Source organism: Oryctolagus cuniculus, chromosome 1 (assembly GCF_051225735.1).
Source record: "Oryctolagus cuniculus isolate XC-2025 breed Fujian yellow rabbit chromosome 1, ASM5122573v1, whole genome shotgun sequence".
NCBI lineage: Eukaryota > Metazoa > Chordata > Mammalia > Lagomorpha > Leporidae > Oryctolagus > Oryctolagus cuniculus.
The window spans coordinates 77,452,470-77,468,751 of record NC_142867.1 but is presented as its reverse complement, the minus strand read 5'-3'; the positions used below and the strand labels follow the sequence as shown (position 1 = coordinate 77,468,751).

The 16,282-nt window shown below is 38.4% G+C and overlaps 1 protein-coding gene and 1 pseudogene across 4 annotated transcripts in view; one reads left to right on the top strand and one right to left on the bottom strand.

Annotated features, from left to right (window-relative positions):
• EED (embryonic ectoderm development) overlaps positions 1–13,390 on the bottom strand; it is a 43,506-nt gene extending 30,116 nt beyond the window's left edge. For 3 of the 4 annotated variants that reach the window (XM_070076476.2, XM_089332336.1, XM_089332340.1), the window contains exons 1-6: positions 12,492–13,388; positions 7,983–8,135; positions 6,005–6,097; positions 3,212–3,277; positions 2,044–2,169; positions 979–1,060 (exon numbers count right to left, since the gene is read on the bottom strand). In XM_070076476.2, the coding sequence (XP_069932577.1) occupies positions 979–1,060; positions 2,044–2,169; positions 3,212–3,277; positions 6,005–6,097; positions 7,983–8,135; positions 12,492–12,605 (634 nt within the window). In that variant the 5' untranslated portion in view covers positions 12,606–13,388. Of the gene's footprint in view, positions 1–978; positions 1,061–2,043; positions 2,170–3,211; positions 3,278–6,004; positions 6,098–7,982; positions 8,136–12,491 lie in introns of all 4 variants that reach the window. The other variant, XM_002708655.6, reaches the window with a different exon arrangement.
• An 836-nt stretch (positions 13,391–14,226) lies between these two features.
• The window catches only part of LOC100338202 (3-phosphoinositide-dependent protein kinase 1-like), a 94,618-nt pseudogene continuing 92,562 nt past the window's right edge, over positions 14,227–16,282 (top strand).

Here is a 16,282-nt window from a genome sequence, read left to right as displayed (position 1 = left end):
TTGCTCCTCTTCCAGTCCAGCTCTCTGCTGTAGCCCGGAAGGGCAGTGGAGGATGGCACAAGTGCTTGGGCTCCTGCACCCACATGGGAGACCAGGAAGAGGCACCTGGCTCCTGGCTTCGTATCATCGCAGCGCCGGCCATAACAGCCATTTGGGGAGGAAGGAAGACCTTTCTGTCTCTCTTTCTCACTATCTATATCTCTACCTGTCAAATAAAAAAAAAAAAAAAAAAAGAAAAGAAAAGAAAAGAAAACCTTTTCAAACTGTCATAAACTTGGCAATATACCACTTAAACTGATGAAGCAATATAATTACTAAATTGAAGGTAAAGTTCTAGAACCACCACAGTACAACAGAGTAAATAAGGAAAGTAATCCTGAGTACCAGTTATTTTATTTTATTTTTCAAAAGACTTATTTATTTATTTGAAAGGCAGCGTTGCAGAGGCAGAGGCAGAAGCAGACAAAGAAAGGGAGAGGTCTTCCATCCGTTGGTTCACTTACTCCCTAGATGGCCACAATGGCCAGAGCTGCACCGATCTAAAGCCAGGAGCTAGGAGCTTTCTCCAGGTCTCCCACACAGGGGCCCAAGGACTTGGGCCATCCTCTATTGCTTTCCATGGCCATAGCAGAGAGCTGGATCAGAAGTAAGAGCGGCCAGGTCTTGAACTGGTGCCCATGTGGAATGCTGGCACTGTAGGTGATGACTTTACCTACTACCCAGCACTGGCCCCGAGCACCAGCTATTCAAACATCTAATTTAATCAACTTCAGTGCATTTCTTGGTCCCTTTCCTCAATTCTTGATCTGGAGGTACCAAAGATTTTTCTACTAAAATTTGTTATAAAAATGATTTTAATTGGTTTTCTCCCTTTACAATATCAATTTTTATTTCTCCCTTAGAATATATATATATATACACATATATATATGTATGTATGTTCCCAAATAAATAGAAAAGAAATTTTTCTGCTCTTACCTTTACTTACTGATAGGAGAAGATTTGGATCTCTTGGGTGGAATTTCAGCTCATTGATAGCATTCCCATGGCCAACATAATGCTACAATAAATTTAAAACATTTTAAGTCTCATAATTAAGAATCAATAAATTCTTTCAGAGATTACAAAAGAATGAAATAGTTTCACTTGAAGTAATGGTTCTCAGTCTTAGTTACATATTAACATCACCCAACAAACATGAAGGGAGAAAAAACAAAGATGCTTAAGCCTGGAGTGCAGACATTCTGACTGGATTACATCAGCGGGGGTTCAGGTATGGGTAGTGTTTATAAAATCCTCAGGTGACTGAAAGTGTGCCTTAAGATTAAAAGGATCCCATTAAAGTGACTTTTCAAAAAGCTCTCATATTCATTTTGAGTTGCTCTTGACTCTACAGCCCCCATTTTGAATGTCCTGAAAAGTGGACTCACTCTTCAGTTATTGTTTTAAACTTCTCAAAGCAAGGCAAGTCAAAAGAGGAAAATGATTTAAAAAGGAAACATTGCAAATATTAACATTTCCCCTATTACTCCTTAACTTGCATTACTCAAATGTGACAAAGGTCTCAAAAGACTTTTTAAAAGAAAGTAACAGGGCCAGCGCCACGGCTCACTAGGCTAATCCTCCGCCTTGCAGCGCCGGCACACCGGGTTCTAGTCCCGGTAGGGGCACCGGATTCTGTCCTGGTTGCCCCTCTTCCAGGCCAGCTCTCTGCTGTGGCCAGGGAGTGCAGTGGAGGATGGCCCAAGTGCTTGGGCCCTGCACCCCATGGGAGACCAGGATAAGTACCTGGCTCCTGCCATTGGATCAGCGCGGTGTGCCGGCCGCGGCGGCCATTGGAGGGTGAACCAACGGCAAAGGAAGACCTTTCTCTCTGTCTCTCTCTCTCACTGTCCACTCTGCCTGTCAAAAAAAAAAAAAAAAAAGTAACAGGCAAATAACAAATGAGAAATTTTAGTCACTGGTTCCATTAGTTTTAAACACAACAGGACAAGCTTTCAAGGTGTGCCTTCAAAAGATGCAGAATTTAACCAGAAAACCCACCTTTATACACTGCATTGTTATAGGATTAATTATCCTAATTATGCCTCTAGATCCAGCAACAGCTAAAAGAGGATGGCTTGTATTGCTATCATAGGTCCACGCACAAGTGTAAAAGTTTTCATCAGCCTAAGAAATGCCACAGTTAAGAAATGTAATTTGTTTTTGAAAAAGAAACATGCTAATGATTACAATGGAATCCTTCAAAGATCTACTAATCTTTTTCATAGGAAAGCTCTCATTTTTCTTTGTACAACCAATTTTACTTAATGGTGATTATGGGTCTAAAACTCATACCAAATGATCAAACGAAACCACAGTCCCTCCACTCCATTTTATTATTTACCTATTTGTACAACTCTTCTGTGTCACTGTATTGTCAAAAAAAGCCCCAGAAAATATGTAAACAAATGAGCATGGTTTTAATAGTACTTTATTTATAATATTTAGTAACATTTAATTATAAAATTACAATACTTAATATTTTTATTTACAAAACACGTAGCTAGCCTGCAGCTGACCCCCTCTATTTCTCTAGATTTAAAAAAAAAAAAAAATCCATTTTCTGCCCTTTTCTGTGAGAACCTCCCCAAATGGCAACAGGTCAGAAGACATGTTCCTGCCTTGTCTTATATCCTCAAGTTTTCAAATGGATATGGGAGAAATGTCCCATCACCTAGTTTTAATGCTCTAACTCTGCAGCTTTTTACATTTTTCATTTTCTTTTATGAACCCATGTTTTGCAATATTTTATTTTCTAAATAGATCATCTATTTTTTTTCCCCTCTAGGCTCTTATGATCTAATACTTGGGATGACTGTTAGTCATGGCCTCCAGTCAACCGAACTTCGTCACTAAAACAATGAAATGACAAAACTTTAGGTAAAATCAGAAGCACAAATTTTAGCTAGTCTCTCTACTAACATTTTCTGTTTCTGGATTTCCAATGTTCCCATCTCCAGCCATCTGAGTTCACCCTCACAGCTACCCAACAATGCATTTTAAGGATCAGGAAAACCAGATACCAGGATTCTTCCAATGATGCCAACAGTGAAGGACTAGCACTCATAAAATTAAGAGAGGATACACTTTAAATAAATTTAGAAAAATTATGGTGTACTTATTGAAAATAAATCTTTGACCAAAGAAATAAAAAACCAGGAAAGGATACATCAGCATCCACATAAGATTGCAACAACCGGATTTCTCCTTGTGAGTGACATTCATATAAGGTAACCTAATGAAAAAATAAACATAGTAAATTTCATCTCAAGTATAGAAAACACATCGTTTAGTTTTTACACATATTTTAGTTACAGTTAAGTTTTAGTTTTAGTTTTAGTTTTAAAGATAGCATAGAAACTATTCCCTTAAAACAGCTTCTTTAAACATTAGAAAGCCTTTATAAAGCTTAATGTTTTACACTATATTTACAGTACATTAAATACTATAGCAATAGTTTCTAATCTTTAAAATATTTATTTCAACAATATAACTATCAACTCTTTAAAGTGTGAAATGTTTAAAACTCAAAAACAATTAAGGTTTATCATCATTTAATTAAATTCACAATACAAAGGTCTTGGCGGGGAGGCACAGATGTTGTACAGCTGGATACTAATGTACCTAGGTAACTGATGCCCACTTTATTTGGATCCCTGCCACCCATGTGGGAGACCCAAATGGAGTTCCAGCCTGCTGGCTTTGGCTTGGCCCAACCCTGGCTATTGCAGGTATTTGGGGAGCGAACCACAGGATATAGGGTCTCTGTCACTCAATCTTTCAAATAAAAAAAGCTTAAAAAAAGTCTTTGGGTAGTTTTAGAGCTAATTTAGTAATACTAAATTTCTTTCCATTTTTTCCCTCATAGCTTATAGTCCCATTATGGAAAAAACCTATAAAATTTTAGTAATTATAGTACATAAAAACTGATGATCCTGTATAGCATTATCACTATCTACTAAATTCATAAAATAATCTCTACATAAACATTCTAGGGGCCGGTGCTGTGGCGCAGTAGGTTAATCCTCCACCTACAGCGCTGGCATCCCATATGGGCACCAGTTCTAGTCCTGGCTGCCCCTCTTTCAATCCAGCTCTCTGCTGTGGCCTAGGAAAGCAGTAGAAGATGGCCCAAGTGCTTGGGCCCCTGCACCCACATGGGAGACTGGGAAAAAGCACTTGGCTCCGGCTCCATCCGTTGCGGCCATCTAGGGAGTGAACCAACACAAGGAAGAACTCTCTCTCTCTCTCACTGTCTGTAACTCTACCTCTCAAAAATATAAATAAACTCTTTATAAATAAATAAACATTAAAAAAAATGCTCTATATGGATGCTAACTAAACATAATGGCTTATGTCTTACAAGATAGTTTTTCATTTTTCCTTTTAAAGAAATCCTAATAGCAGGACTTTTTTATAATTCAAAAAATCATATAACACCTTTCAATGTCATTTTAAATGAGAACAGGTATCCTTTTGGTTAGAAAGCCTAAACACTGCCAATAAACCTACTGAAACACAAATTACATCAGTTCTAGCCACAACCATGGCCACGTTGATAAACTATTACAGTCTTAGGTTTATAATGAACTACTGATCAATGGGTTACATTCCCAAAATGGAAAAAATTTCCTCAACTTTTCCTCCCCATTATCAAGTTAGTTTTGATTGAGACTAGAATATATAAAGACTACAAAACAGAAACAAATATAGGAAACAAGTAGTCATGTCTCTTTATTTTTCTAAGAATCTTTAAAAAATATTTATTTATTTTAGAGGCAGAGTTACAGAGAGAGAGAGAGAGAGAGAGAGGGAGAGACAGAAAGAGATCTACTATCCACTGGTTCACTTTCCAAATTGGTCACAATGGCTGGGGATGGGGTAGGCCAAAGCCAGGAACTTGCAACTCCATATGGGTGTCCCATGTGGGTGGCAAAGGCCCAAGCCCTTGGGACATCTGCTGCTGCTTTCCCAGGCACATTTGCAGGGAGCCCAATTTGAAGTGGTGTAGCCAGGACTGAAGCGGGTGCACACAGAAGATGCTGCTGTCATGGAGGGCGGCTTAATCCACTGCATCTTCATGCAGGCCCCTCTAAGAATTTTAACACAATAACTAAAGCACAACATTTCATTTTACTCAATTAAAGTACCTTACGGAGCATCTGTCAAACTCTCTAGGTAGTGACTTTTATTTGTCAACAACTCATATCCAATTAATTCTGTCAATAACTTATACCCAGTCTATTTCCCCATTTTTTTTTTCTGAGTACTTCATCCTGTTTCTATGCTATTCCTCTCATTTGCTAGTAAAGTAGTAATGGATAACCAGAATGTTGGCCAATAAAGACAATTTTTTTCCTGAGGTGATTTCAACTTCCATAGAAAACTCCTGAAGACTTTCCTGTTTTTGTTGTCTACTCATTTAGAAATGAATGGGATGAATAAATAAGTTTTTGCAACCCATCTATTCATCCCCTGGTTTAACTGTTAAGTTAAATAATGGCTTATATGAAAACATGCAATCATGGTTTTCTCCACCCCATTTCTCTCAGTTAAAGATAATTCTGGCTTCCTTTAGGGAAGCAAACTCAAACAAATGTTTACTGCAAATAATTAAATTGGCTGGGTTTATGCTTTCATTAACACCACAAATTCTGTTATTTAAAAAAATCAGATACATATCCTACCTGAATGTTAACCACTTCAAAAAGAGAAGTCAATTATTTCAACTACAAAACTTGTTTTATAAACAACTGGGAGAAATATTTTAAAATAAAGATGTGTTTTCCAGGAATGAATGTTAGTTTTAATCTAATAATTTCTTGAAAGCTTCTCTCTTACATTATAGTCATATTGTTAAACCAACTACACAAAATTTACTTCAAAATCATTCTATTTTAGTGTTATTTTTAACATCAAAACCAATCATCAAGCCAAATACCAGAGACTCCTCAACACTCACTCTGTTGCTTCCCACAGTTGCGAACACTAACGGATCTCCTTCTTTACTGTGCCAGTTAAACTGAACTCCAAACAATGGTTGATTATGATCTTCCTATAAAATAACCAGGAAATAAGAAAATTTAATATATTAGAAACCAAAAGATGATGTAAACTAACTTTGCCCCCTTTTCCAATTCCAATCCCTTTTGTGTATTATGCATGCATATGCTGACTTTTGACACTAAAATTAAAAGATATCTGCTACTCTAGTTTTTACAATTTAAAATACTTATGAAGTTTTAGAAGAAGCAATGACTTAAATCACAGGTTAGGTAACAACTATTTCTCTATGAAAACATTTTGATATTTGCCTTTTATTTTAAACTCAACCATATTTTTCTGAATCACAATGAACTGGATAATTTTGGTAGACACATTTAACCTCATAGGCCATGAGGACAGTTTATATTTTGGAAATAGGAAATTAACAAATAGCCTTAAAGAGGCAATGCAGCCTCTTTGACATTTGCTGAATTTTAGTAGGTTTTGGTAGGCTTAGTTTTTTCTCTTGTAAAGTGAAGCATATGTGACTCAGCTCAAATTACTTTCTATGAAACTTGTGGAAATAATTTTAAATAATCTTGAGTCTGGATTTTAAAAGAAAAATATGTCAAGAAACTTTATAATAACACTTCAATAGTGGATACAAGGTAGGGAATGATCTATAACCTCACAGTTACCAGGATACATAGGAAGCATAGATGGATGGATGGAGAGAGGGAAAGAGACAGAGATTTAGAACACAATCCAGGTCTCCCACATGGGTGGCAGAAAACCAATTACCTGAGCCATCACCAATGCCTCCCAGGGTCAGAATTGGCAGAAAGCTACAGTCAAGAGCTGGAGCTGCGAATCAAACCCAGGCACATTGTGTGGGATGCAGGCATCTTAACTATGTACTAAATGCCTGCTCTCTGCTTTAGGATTTTACTGTCAATCTCCTGGCATTGAACACTAAACACTAATTTTCATGTTCACCTAAAGTTACTGTTTTTACTATTTTTTTTTAACTTTTAACAACTTTCACTTTCTTATCATTTGAAAACCCATAGCTTCAGACTTTGCAAATATTTAAGAGGCAGTTAAAAACATCTTCTGGATATAGACACTGCCATTTTTAATGATGAGATTAATTTCCTTTCATGGTGGAATAATTTGACACACTGAACACTGAAATTCTGCCAGACAGGAAAATATCACATAACCATACCTTCTTATGCTTCCTCAAGACTTTACCTAAAAGTATACACATATATTTTAAAAAGCTTTAATTTACATATGTGTAAGATAAAATAATGTATATTTTTCTCAGGAAAAATAAATGCAAATTGAAATCAAAGTGCACAAAAATATAATATTTTAAGTAAACATCAGTAATTCTTTTCATAGAACAAATAAAAATACCTTTAAGGATGAAATAATTGAGATAACTCAATTGAGCCTTGATTTCCCTAAATATTAAATATTCAAATTTTTAAAGTGCGTACTTCTTTCCTTGAAAACAGTTACAAATAAAAGACAAAAGTTAAAATTTTAAAAACTGTAGACATCTGTTTCAATTTATATTGAAACGGTCACACTGATTTCTTTTTAATAATGCTGCCAGAAGTGGCTCATGTTTTTTAACCTCTACCAAATTATGCAAAGTAATATTTTCCAAAATCCTTTATTTGAATACAAACAATAAAGCAAATCCAGCCTGCAAGTTTTGGTTTTATACATGTAAATTAAAACAACTAAAATATAAAACCAAAAAAATTAAACACAGGAGGGATAATACACAAGCACACATACACATACACACACACAAACCTTCAAACACTATACACTGAAATATCTTAAACTTGACAGAGCATCTTGAGAATAAAATGTTTACCACTTTGGAATAATCATGAAGTCTTGTGTTCAGCCCACAAGATCCATCCTACTGTACATACCTTGAGACTATTTACACATTTGAAAGAATATTTGCATTTCTTTGATTTCCATTTTCCTTTTCCCCAACTTTTCCTTCCAGGTGCATTTGGTGTATTTGTGGGTGTATCAGGGCGTTCAGTGTTTGTACCACTTTCTATACTGATGGCATCATCCTGTAAGCAGCAAATCAGGGAAAACTGTATGAAATGGCAACACTGTATTTGGCAGCAAATGACTTTGCACTGAGAAGACATTCTCTGACCTTTAAAAAACTAATTTCTGCAAGAAGCAGAAAAATTTATTCCAACTTCCAAATAAAGATAAAAAGTATCCAGCCACACATTAGTATTTTATATTGCAGCAAAAATGAAAACAAAATGCAAATGAGAATGATAATGGAAGAGTAATATTGCCTTTAAATAATGTCACTGCTCTGTGCTAGTCACTTTAATACAATAGAACATCTAATCCTGCAGCAGGTTAGATGCTTAAGTATGGTTTCAGAGTGCCTCACTGCTCTCCTGATCCTAAGGGCCACTGAAATTCAAACCCAAAGCCAAGACTCCTAAGTCTGACTGACCCTTATCATATGTCTTCCTAACGGTAGGTGACTGCTTGAGTATTAAGTCACCGCTTGACACTTTATTTATTTTTACCAATTCCATGTATTTCATATACACAGATACAGGAACACAGTGATATTTTCCATCTTAGCCTTCTACACTCTCCAGCCCACACTCCCACCCTTTTACCTCCTCCCTCTCCTATTTCCATTCTTACACTTCACACTTTAGTTGTAGTTTTTTTTTCTCAAATTCTGCTTATTTATAAAATAGACCATTTAGAATGTTTTCAAAATTCTACCAACTTCTGAGCTATTTATAAGTGAAATCTGCCTCACAGTTTTAAAGTAGTAATAATATTCACGTTAGAATGTCAGAGACTCTTCTAAGATAAAGATTCTTAAAAATAGAAATGGTTGCAGGAAATCTTAAAAATTATTCTATTTATACATATCTCCAGCCTAGGCCTCTAATCTCAGAAGAGAATTTCATTACCCCCTTTTCTACATTTTCCAGTCTCCTTTAGAACAGAGATTTATTTAACTCTAAGACCTTAGGCTAGTAGTTCCTAAATTCATTATAGAGGAAGCCTTTTTTCATGGAGTGCATATTAGCATCAGTCAGGACAGATCTAGGAAACACTGTCTTAAGGGCTATTCTTAAGTTATTGTTTGCTAAGGCTGGTTTTAAGATATTTTAGAAAGCTAAAAATCAAGTGGGGTGTCAAAAGGTCTATCGAAAGATCTTATTTATTCACTTAAGGACAATATGGTATTAAATAGTCCTAGGCTTCACATGGCTCCAAAATGAAAAAAAAAAAAAATTAAAAAGACACTACACTGTTTATCTAGCATTAAAAAAAAAAAAGAAAAAGAATGAAGGACAGGAGGCACACAGCAAAGTCTTAACAAATATTGGAACTGTGACTTCATGTAGTCAGTATTTCTAAAAATAGAAAACATGAAATTTTAAAATTGAGTTCCTAGATTGAAATCAGTTTTTCTCTCCCTATTTCCCCCCAACTTTCACAATTAAGATTCAACAGAACAATTCTGTGTCTCAATGGAAAACTATGCACTCTTCCAAGTCATCAGATTACAGTCCTTTTCATTGCCTACGTACTTACAACTTTTTTAAAATTATAGGTAACTGACAGGCAAACCTTGTCTCCAAACCAGAGGTTCAAGATGCCTTCTGTTCCTCTCAGTGGAAAGTTTCTTCATTTACAGTTCATCTCCACACTCCTTTACTCTATATAAATTTATAGTTTTGACTTTCCTCAGAATTTGCTTGGTTCCCTCATGAATCAAATAACTTTTTAACACATGCTCACTTAGCTTTTCATTAATTCATTAAATTACTTTTAATGTCAGATAAATGAAATAATAAAACTCTTACACCAGTTTTTCATTCTGGCTAATCACTGGCCTGTCAATCAAATGGCCACACAAAATACTCTCAATACACCACATATTTTCACTGCTGACAACTTAATTTACCTACGTTCTCCAAAGGTGAATCAAGATGCAATCAAATGGAAACCTAACACTTTCATTTTATCAAGAACTTAAAATCAAATCCATGCCAGTGTCTCACAGGCTGGCTTTCACCCTACCTCCTCCTGTAAGATGCAGATGACCCTACCGTCTTCATTTGCCCAACAAGGAAACAGACAGGGAGTTACCACTAATTTGTCCTTTAATCTTGGCACAAGTTACTTAAGCAAAAAGACAAGTCTCTAGACCCAGCCTTCACTTTTCTCTTTTAACCACGGCAACCATTAGTACTCAGCCTGAAGCTATCTACTCTGCTGTCAATAGGATCTTTATAAGTTTGAGAAAATGGCAGATGACATACACAATAAACTTTAAAAAAGTTCTTTCAATTCTGTGACTCACTTTAACAATAGGAACTGCTCAAGCTGTCTTAACTTGAACTCAAAAACACATTTTTCCCACACCTATTTTTGGTCTTCTGTCATTATTCACCTCCCTCAAGAGCTGTGAGTTCTTTCTGAATTCAGTTTTTGTACAATATTCTCTACCCCTTCCCTTACTGACTTCCCTAACTATGTCCTAGATCATGAGTCCTTATGGAATTGAGAGGGCCTGTGAATTCAAATAAAAACACACACACACAAAACTGCATTTTAACTTTCACAGCTCTTAACTGAAATTTAGCACTTCCTTTTATTATATAATACAAACAATATATGTGCTAATGTTACATGATTTTTTTCACCAATGGAAATCAGGTATTTTGAAATCACATTATATTGGTTACAGATATTGAAAAACTTGCTTATACTCATCACTGCCACCAGATCTGTTGCTAGTTCCTGTTATTTAAAGTGCTAATATTACTACACTTAAAATTTATTTTAGAAATATTTTATGCCACACTTTACAATTTCAAAATTCTAACTTTAGATATTGTATTTTATATATTTAAAAATGTTATTCTGAGAAGGCTCCGTAAGATTCATTAAAAGGTCCAAGGCACATACAGTTTCTAGCCAAATGGAGCAACCCAAACAAAGGCTAATCCAATCATTTGGATCTGAATAGCTTTAGAATGAAACAAAGAACACTAGCATTTCTCCTTAAGGGTCTGCAAAAAGAAAATAAGATTTCAATTGACTTCTTCTCCTGAAATTCTCCTAAATAGATTTAACATTTTCATATTTTGATTCGTCAGTATGTGAAATAGCCAGAAGAAACATACTATGGTGATCACAAAATAAGTACTATAAACAAATAACACTTGCTTAATACTTGATATAGGGCAGGTACTCCTCTAAGCACTTTACCTATATTACGTCATTTAATACAATAACTCATGAAGTTAAAAAAAAAAAGCTTCTATACCCATTTTAAAGATGAGAAACTGAGGCAGGTAGGTCACATACTTTGCTTAAGGTCAAGCAACCAGTTAGAGTGGGGATTTTAACCTAACATGTGGATCCAGCGTCTGTGCTCCTAACTGCAGCCTAATCTGCCGACAGAATTTTACGAAAACGAAGAAATAAAACTTGGTCTTCAAGACTTGGAATGAAGATAAAAAATGTTAGACCCAATTATGTAGTGAGACTGGGGAGAACAAACAGAAATATACATATAGATATATTTAAAGTAATATCAGACAAACTTTCCAGAAATTTTAAGTGCAAAACCCCATAAGCTGACAATCTCCAAGAAATCTTTCTTCTCTGCAGAAAGCAATCTTTCCCCCACCGTTTCCGTGAAAATCCTGGTCATGACACCATGCCATAAACACGCTTCAGTAGGCATTCACGCTGGGGAATTTAAGGACAGCGTGTGTGAGATACAACATTTATTCCTAAAGCAGGCCAAACTGAGAAATGCTCGCACCAGCTTTCTAAAACACGTTCAAGATCTTTTTTTTTTTTTTAAAGATTCTCATTATTGGACTCGCACAGGACGGGAGCAGACACCAGGCGCTCTTAAACACTCATTCAAACTCCATTAACTCAAAGATCTACCCTTTGCATCCTGAAGATTCTACAGGGGTCAGAGCGACACAGTGCCCGAACTCCTTTGAAAGAGTTCTCGACTGCCCGCTCCTTCCCACTCTTAGGGAAAAAAAAAAAAGAAATTCTAGCACGCCTTTTAAACTACTGGAATCTCAGACCCGCACTCTTCCCTCTACCTCCCAAAGGCCCGAACACTTCCCCACAGGCAGAGGAGAGCTCTCGGACCCATGCTCTCACTTAAGCCACTCTCCTTGGCCAACTTTCTGCCTGCTCTCGGCCGCGGCTCAAAATCCCCGCCAGACACAGGTTCGACTTCGCCCGCACGCCCTCCCCATCCCGGGCACGGGGTGACACCTCTCGCTCTACCCCCTCCCCGCCCCAGCGCCGGCCCCCCCATCCCGCACCCGCAGTTTTTAAAGAATCTAAAAACTCCCACTCCGCAGAGTCCCGTGGCTGCTCCGGGCCGCACTCACATTTTCGTCTCCAGAGAGGTCCGGGTTGCTGTTCTCGTCGCTGCTCAGCTTCTGCTTCTTGGCCGCAGGCATGTCTGTTCCCGCCGGCGCTGTCGACACTTCCCTCTCGGACATATTCCTCCGCCTACCCCCAGGTTCCTGCCGCCTCGGGCGGGGCCTCCGCCACACCGCCGTCAAGCAAGCCCGTCCGGAGCTTGCCGCAAAGTTGCCACTGCCGCCGCCACCTCCACCGCTCCCCCCAGTGTCGCAAATCGCGCCCAGCCGCCGAGGCGGGCGTGCGTGCGACCCCGCCACACTGCTGAAAAAGGGGCGCGCGCGCGCGCCCTCCTGCGCGGCTTTCTGGCTCCTTCCCTTTCCCGACTCCCGTTTTGCCCTTTTCCCGCCGCCCCCCCGGCAGTTTGCACGGAGATGTAGGATCCGTTGGCTTAAGAGGGTAGTATTTCGTATGTCTCCCGTCCCCACCACCACCTCGAAAAGAACAGGCAGAACTCAAAAGGGATGCTCCGTCACCCCCTTCCTCCTTCCAGAGACGTTTCAGCCGCAATTGGCCCAATCCTTCGATCTCCGACTCGCTGCAAAGGGAGCGAAAGTCTGTGGATGGAGTAGACCACCGGTGTCCCAGGGGACGGGGGAAGCTTTGCGAAGTCACCTCTTGCTTAAGCTCTGCGTGCCAAGAGTCTTTAAACCTGAACTCGGGAGGTGACGACTTCACGAGATTCACGAGATTATGCCAACGTAACTTTTGCTTGAGGATGGGAATTTAAAAACCGTAGACTGAGTCGCACTTGCTTCCCCCATCTGGCAAATGGAAGGCACCCACCTGGAGGTGCGCACGCGCCGAGGCGTATTCTCGCGCTGGGTTGTGGGGGTCCCTCCTCCTCCAGGCCCCTCCTCTTTTCGAAATCTTGTTTGCTGAACCTGGTAGTTTTCTACTGCGTGTGCATAGCCAGGGATGGATTTCAAAGCGCTACCAATCATCGTCTCAGGACGCACCCTAAATTCTTGACGGATGTTTGGTCTGATGAATATTTATTGCAATAATTTTTTTAACCTCAACCGGTTGTGGCCAATATTGGCTAAGGTTTAAGTAGAAGTGTGCTAAAATTACAGACCCTTGAACAGCTACAACTCAAGTGCTCTTTTTAAACAAGGCCCTGAAAAACTCAAAGGCCTATAAATCGGTGGATAGTTCCAACTATGAACCCGTGAGACTTAAGCGACAGGCAAATAACAATACAATTTTAGTACTTCACCAAAATAGTTTCTGTTACTTACATCTGCACTCTTGACAGGTGCAGAATACATTGGTGACCCTTGTTGATTTGTCAGATGGGTCATTAAGCCGTACAACTGAAGGAAACGCAGCCTCCTTTGTTTTAGAACACACTTGTGACTGCTGGTATTTCTGGACCTCAGTGTCCTCATCTGTAAATGCGTGGAAGTGAGAAGGAACCCAGCATACCTTGAGCACCTGCCTGATATGTTTTCTCTTTTGGATCTCGTCGTAAGACACAAGGGATAACCAGTCTAGTGTCGCAGCCATAAAATTGTAGTATACTTGAATTACTTCTGCAAGATGCTTTGACAGTGAGAAGATCTGTTTTACTCTCTGCAGATTGCAAGTCATTCCTCCTTTTGAAGTTAGCAGAGAATTCTTGGTTGAGAATGAAAAAAGGAAAGTGAAGCAAAGAGAGGGCAGAGTAAGACATTTTTACAATAAAGATTCAGGAAAAATATGGACGCTGAAAAAGTCCAGGTCTTACTAATTGCAGTATTTGTGGAACACTCCCAATAGCCAGGCACTGCTAAGCACTCCTCAGGTGTGGGGGAGAGATGTGACAGATGAGTCAGCTATGAGAAAGTTAAGATGTGCTTCAGTGTGACACCTTTTTGGGCAAAGACAGATACTCTGTTTTATTGAGAAAGCTGTTTGTGAAATATAACTCTACAAGGAACGGATAATCAGCTAACACATTTCAGATTGCTGTGTGGGTCCAGTGGGATGTGGGAGTCAGCTTCTAGTCATAACATGGAGTAAATGCTGACCATTTGGATAAAGCATACATGAAAAGAAAATAACCCAAAGATATTCAGCACTCATGTTATCTGTAACAAAGCAAACATGTTTTTAAAGAGTCTTGTTAAAACTAGGAGGGATTTTTTATATGTTCTGATAAGTTTGGGATGGCTGAATGATGGAAATTAGTTCATATTCATTATAACTAATGTTAAAGATAAATTATTCTGATACTTCCTTCAGGACTATTTTGAAAGAGACCAAGATTGTAGGGGAGAGAAATTGGGCTCAACTCCTCCAAACACAACAAATACAAGTGGGGATTTAAAATCAAAGAGTTGCTGCTGTTGGCCTGGCCTAGCCCTGGCTATTGTGGGTATTTGGAGGGTGAACCAGTGGGTAGAAGATCCTCTCTCTCTCTCTCTCTCTCTCTCTCTCTGTATGTGTGTGTGTGTGTCTGTATCTGTCTCTCTGCCTTTCAAATAAAATGAAAGTAGAAAACTTAATTTTGAAAAAGCAAAGTTTATTAAAATCATAGTTTCTCAATACTGATTTATCCTACTGTGAGGAATTTAAAGAACTATCACAGTTGAGAGGTCTCTCCACATACATTTTTTTAAAAGATTTATTTTGTATTTATTTGAAACACAGATTTACAGAGAGATAGGTATAGACAGAGAGAGAGGTCTTCCATCCACTGGTTCACTCCCCGGATGGCTGCAACAGCCAGAGCTGCACCGATCCGAAGGCAGGAGCCAGGAGCTTCTTCCAGGTCTCCCACATGGGTGCGGGGGCCCAAGGACTTGTGCCATCTTCTCCTGCTTTCCCAAGCCATAGCAGAGAGCTGGATTGGAAGAGGAGCAGCTGGGACTAGAACTGACAGCCTTATGCGATGCCGGAGCTTCAGGCCAGGGCTTTAACCCGCTGCGCTACAGCGCTGGTCCCATCCACATACATTTTTTAAATGAGGACAAAGAGGCTTAGGGTGATTGCACAGTTTACCCAAAGACACACAACTCTTCAAGTGACAGAGTAGGAAAATCATAGAATCTATTGGAAAGCCAAAGCACTTCTACCTCTAGATGATGTAGACACTGGCAGCTCTAGATTTACAATTCTACTGATGGAGCTTGGTCTTTGGACCACAGTCTTTTATACACTTTCAAAGAGCTATCTCACTTGGGACAGAAAGAGAACATAACAAGAGAAACCTACAGAAAGCTCGAACAATCTAGAATATAATTTAGAGTAATGTGCTATTTCATTTTGAACAGTGTACTATGATAGTATAAGATGTTAACAATGAGGAAAACTGGATGAGGGCCATATAGGAACTGTCTATACTATATTTGGCACTTTTATGTAAAGTTATCCCAACATTTAAAACTATTTTCAGAAATCTATCTTATATTAGATTGTTGAGAATTCTGTAGAAATATTTCTTAGTCTTCAAGGAAGATTTGATTGATTTATTATGCAGAATTTCCAAGATCACTTAGTTATATAGGAAAGGAAAATTCACAACCTACCTTGGCATTCTACTGTCTTCTAAGCTTCATATCAAGAAATGAGTTTCAAAAGCTAAATAAAATCCTTCACATTTCAATTGAAGTCTATTTCTCATTCATTGTCTCTTCTGCTTCATGACTAGGAGATGTTCACCATCACTCATGCAATGTGTAGTCACATGCTCGCAGATCTAATTTTCTATGAACAGAACATCATATGGCTTCTCTGAACATTTTAAACCCAATCAGGAAGAATTTACTGAATG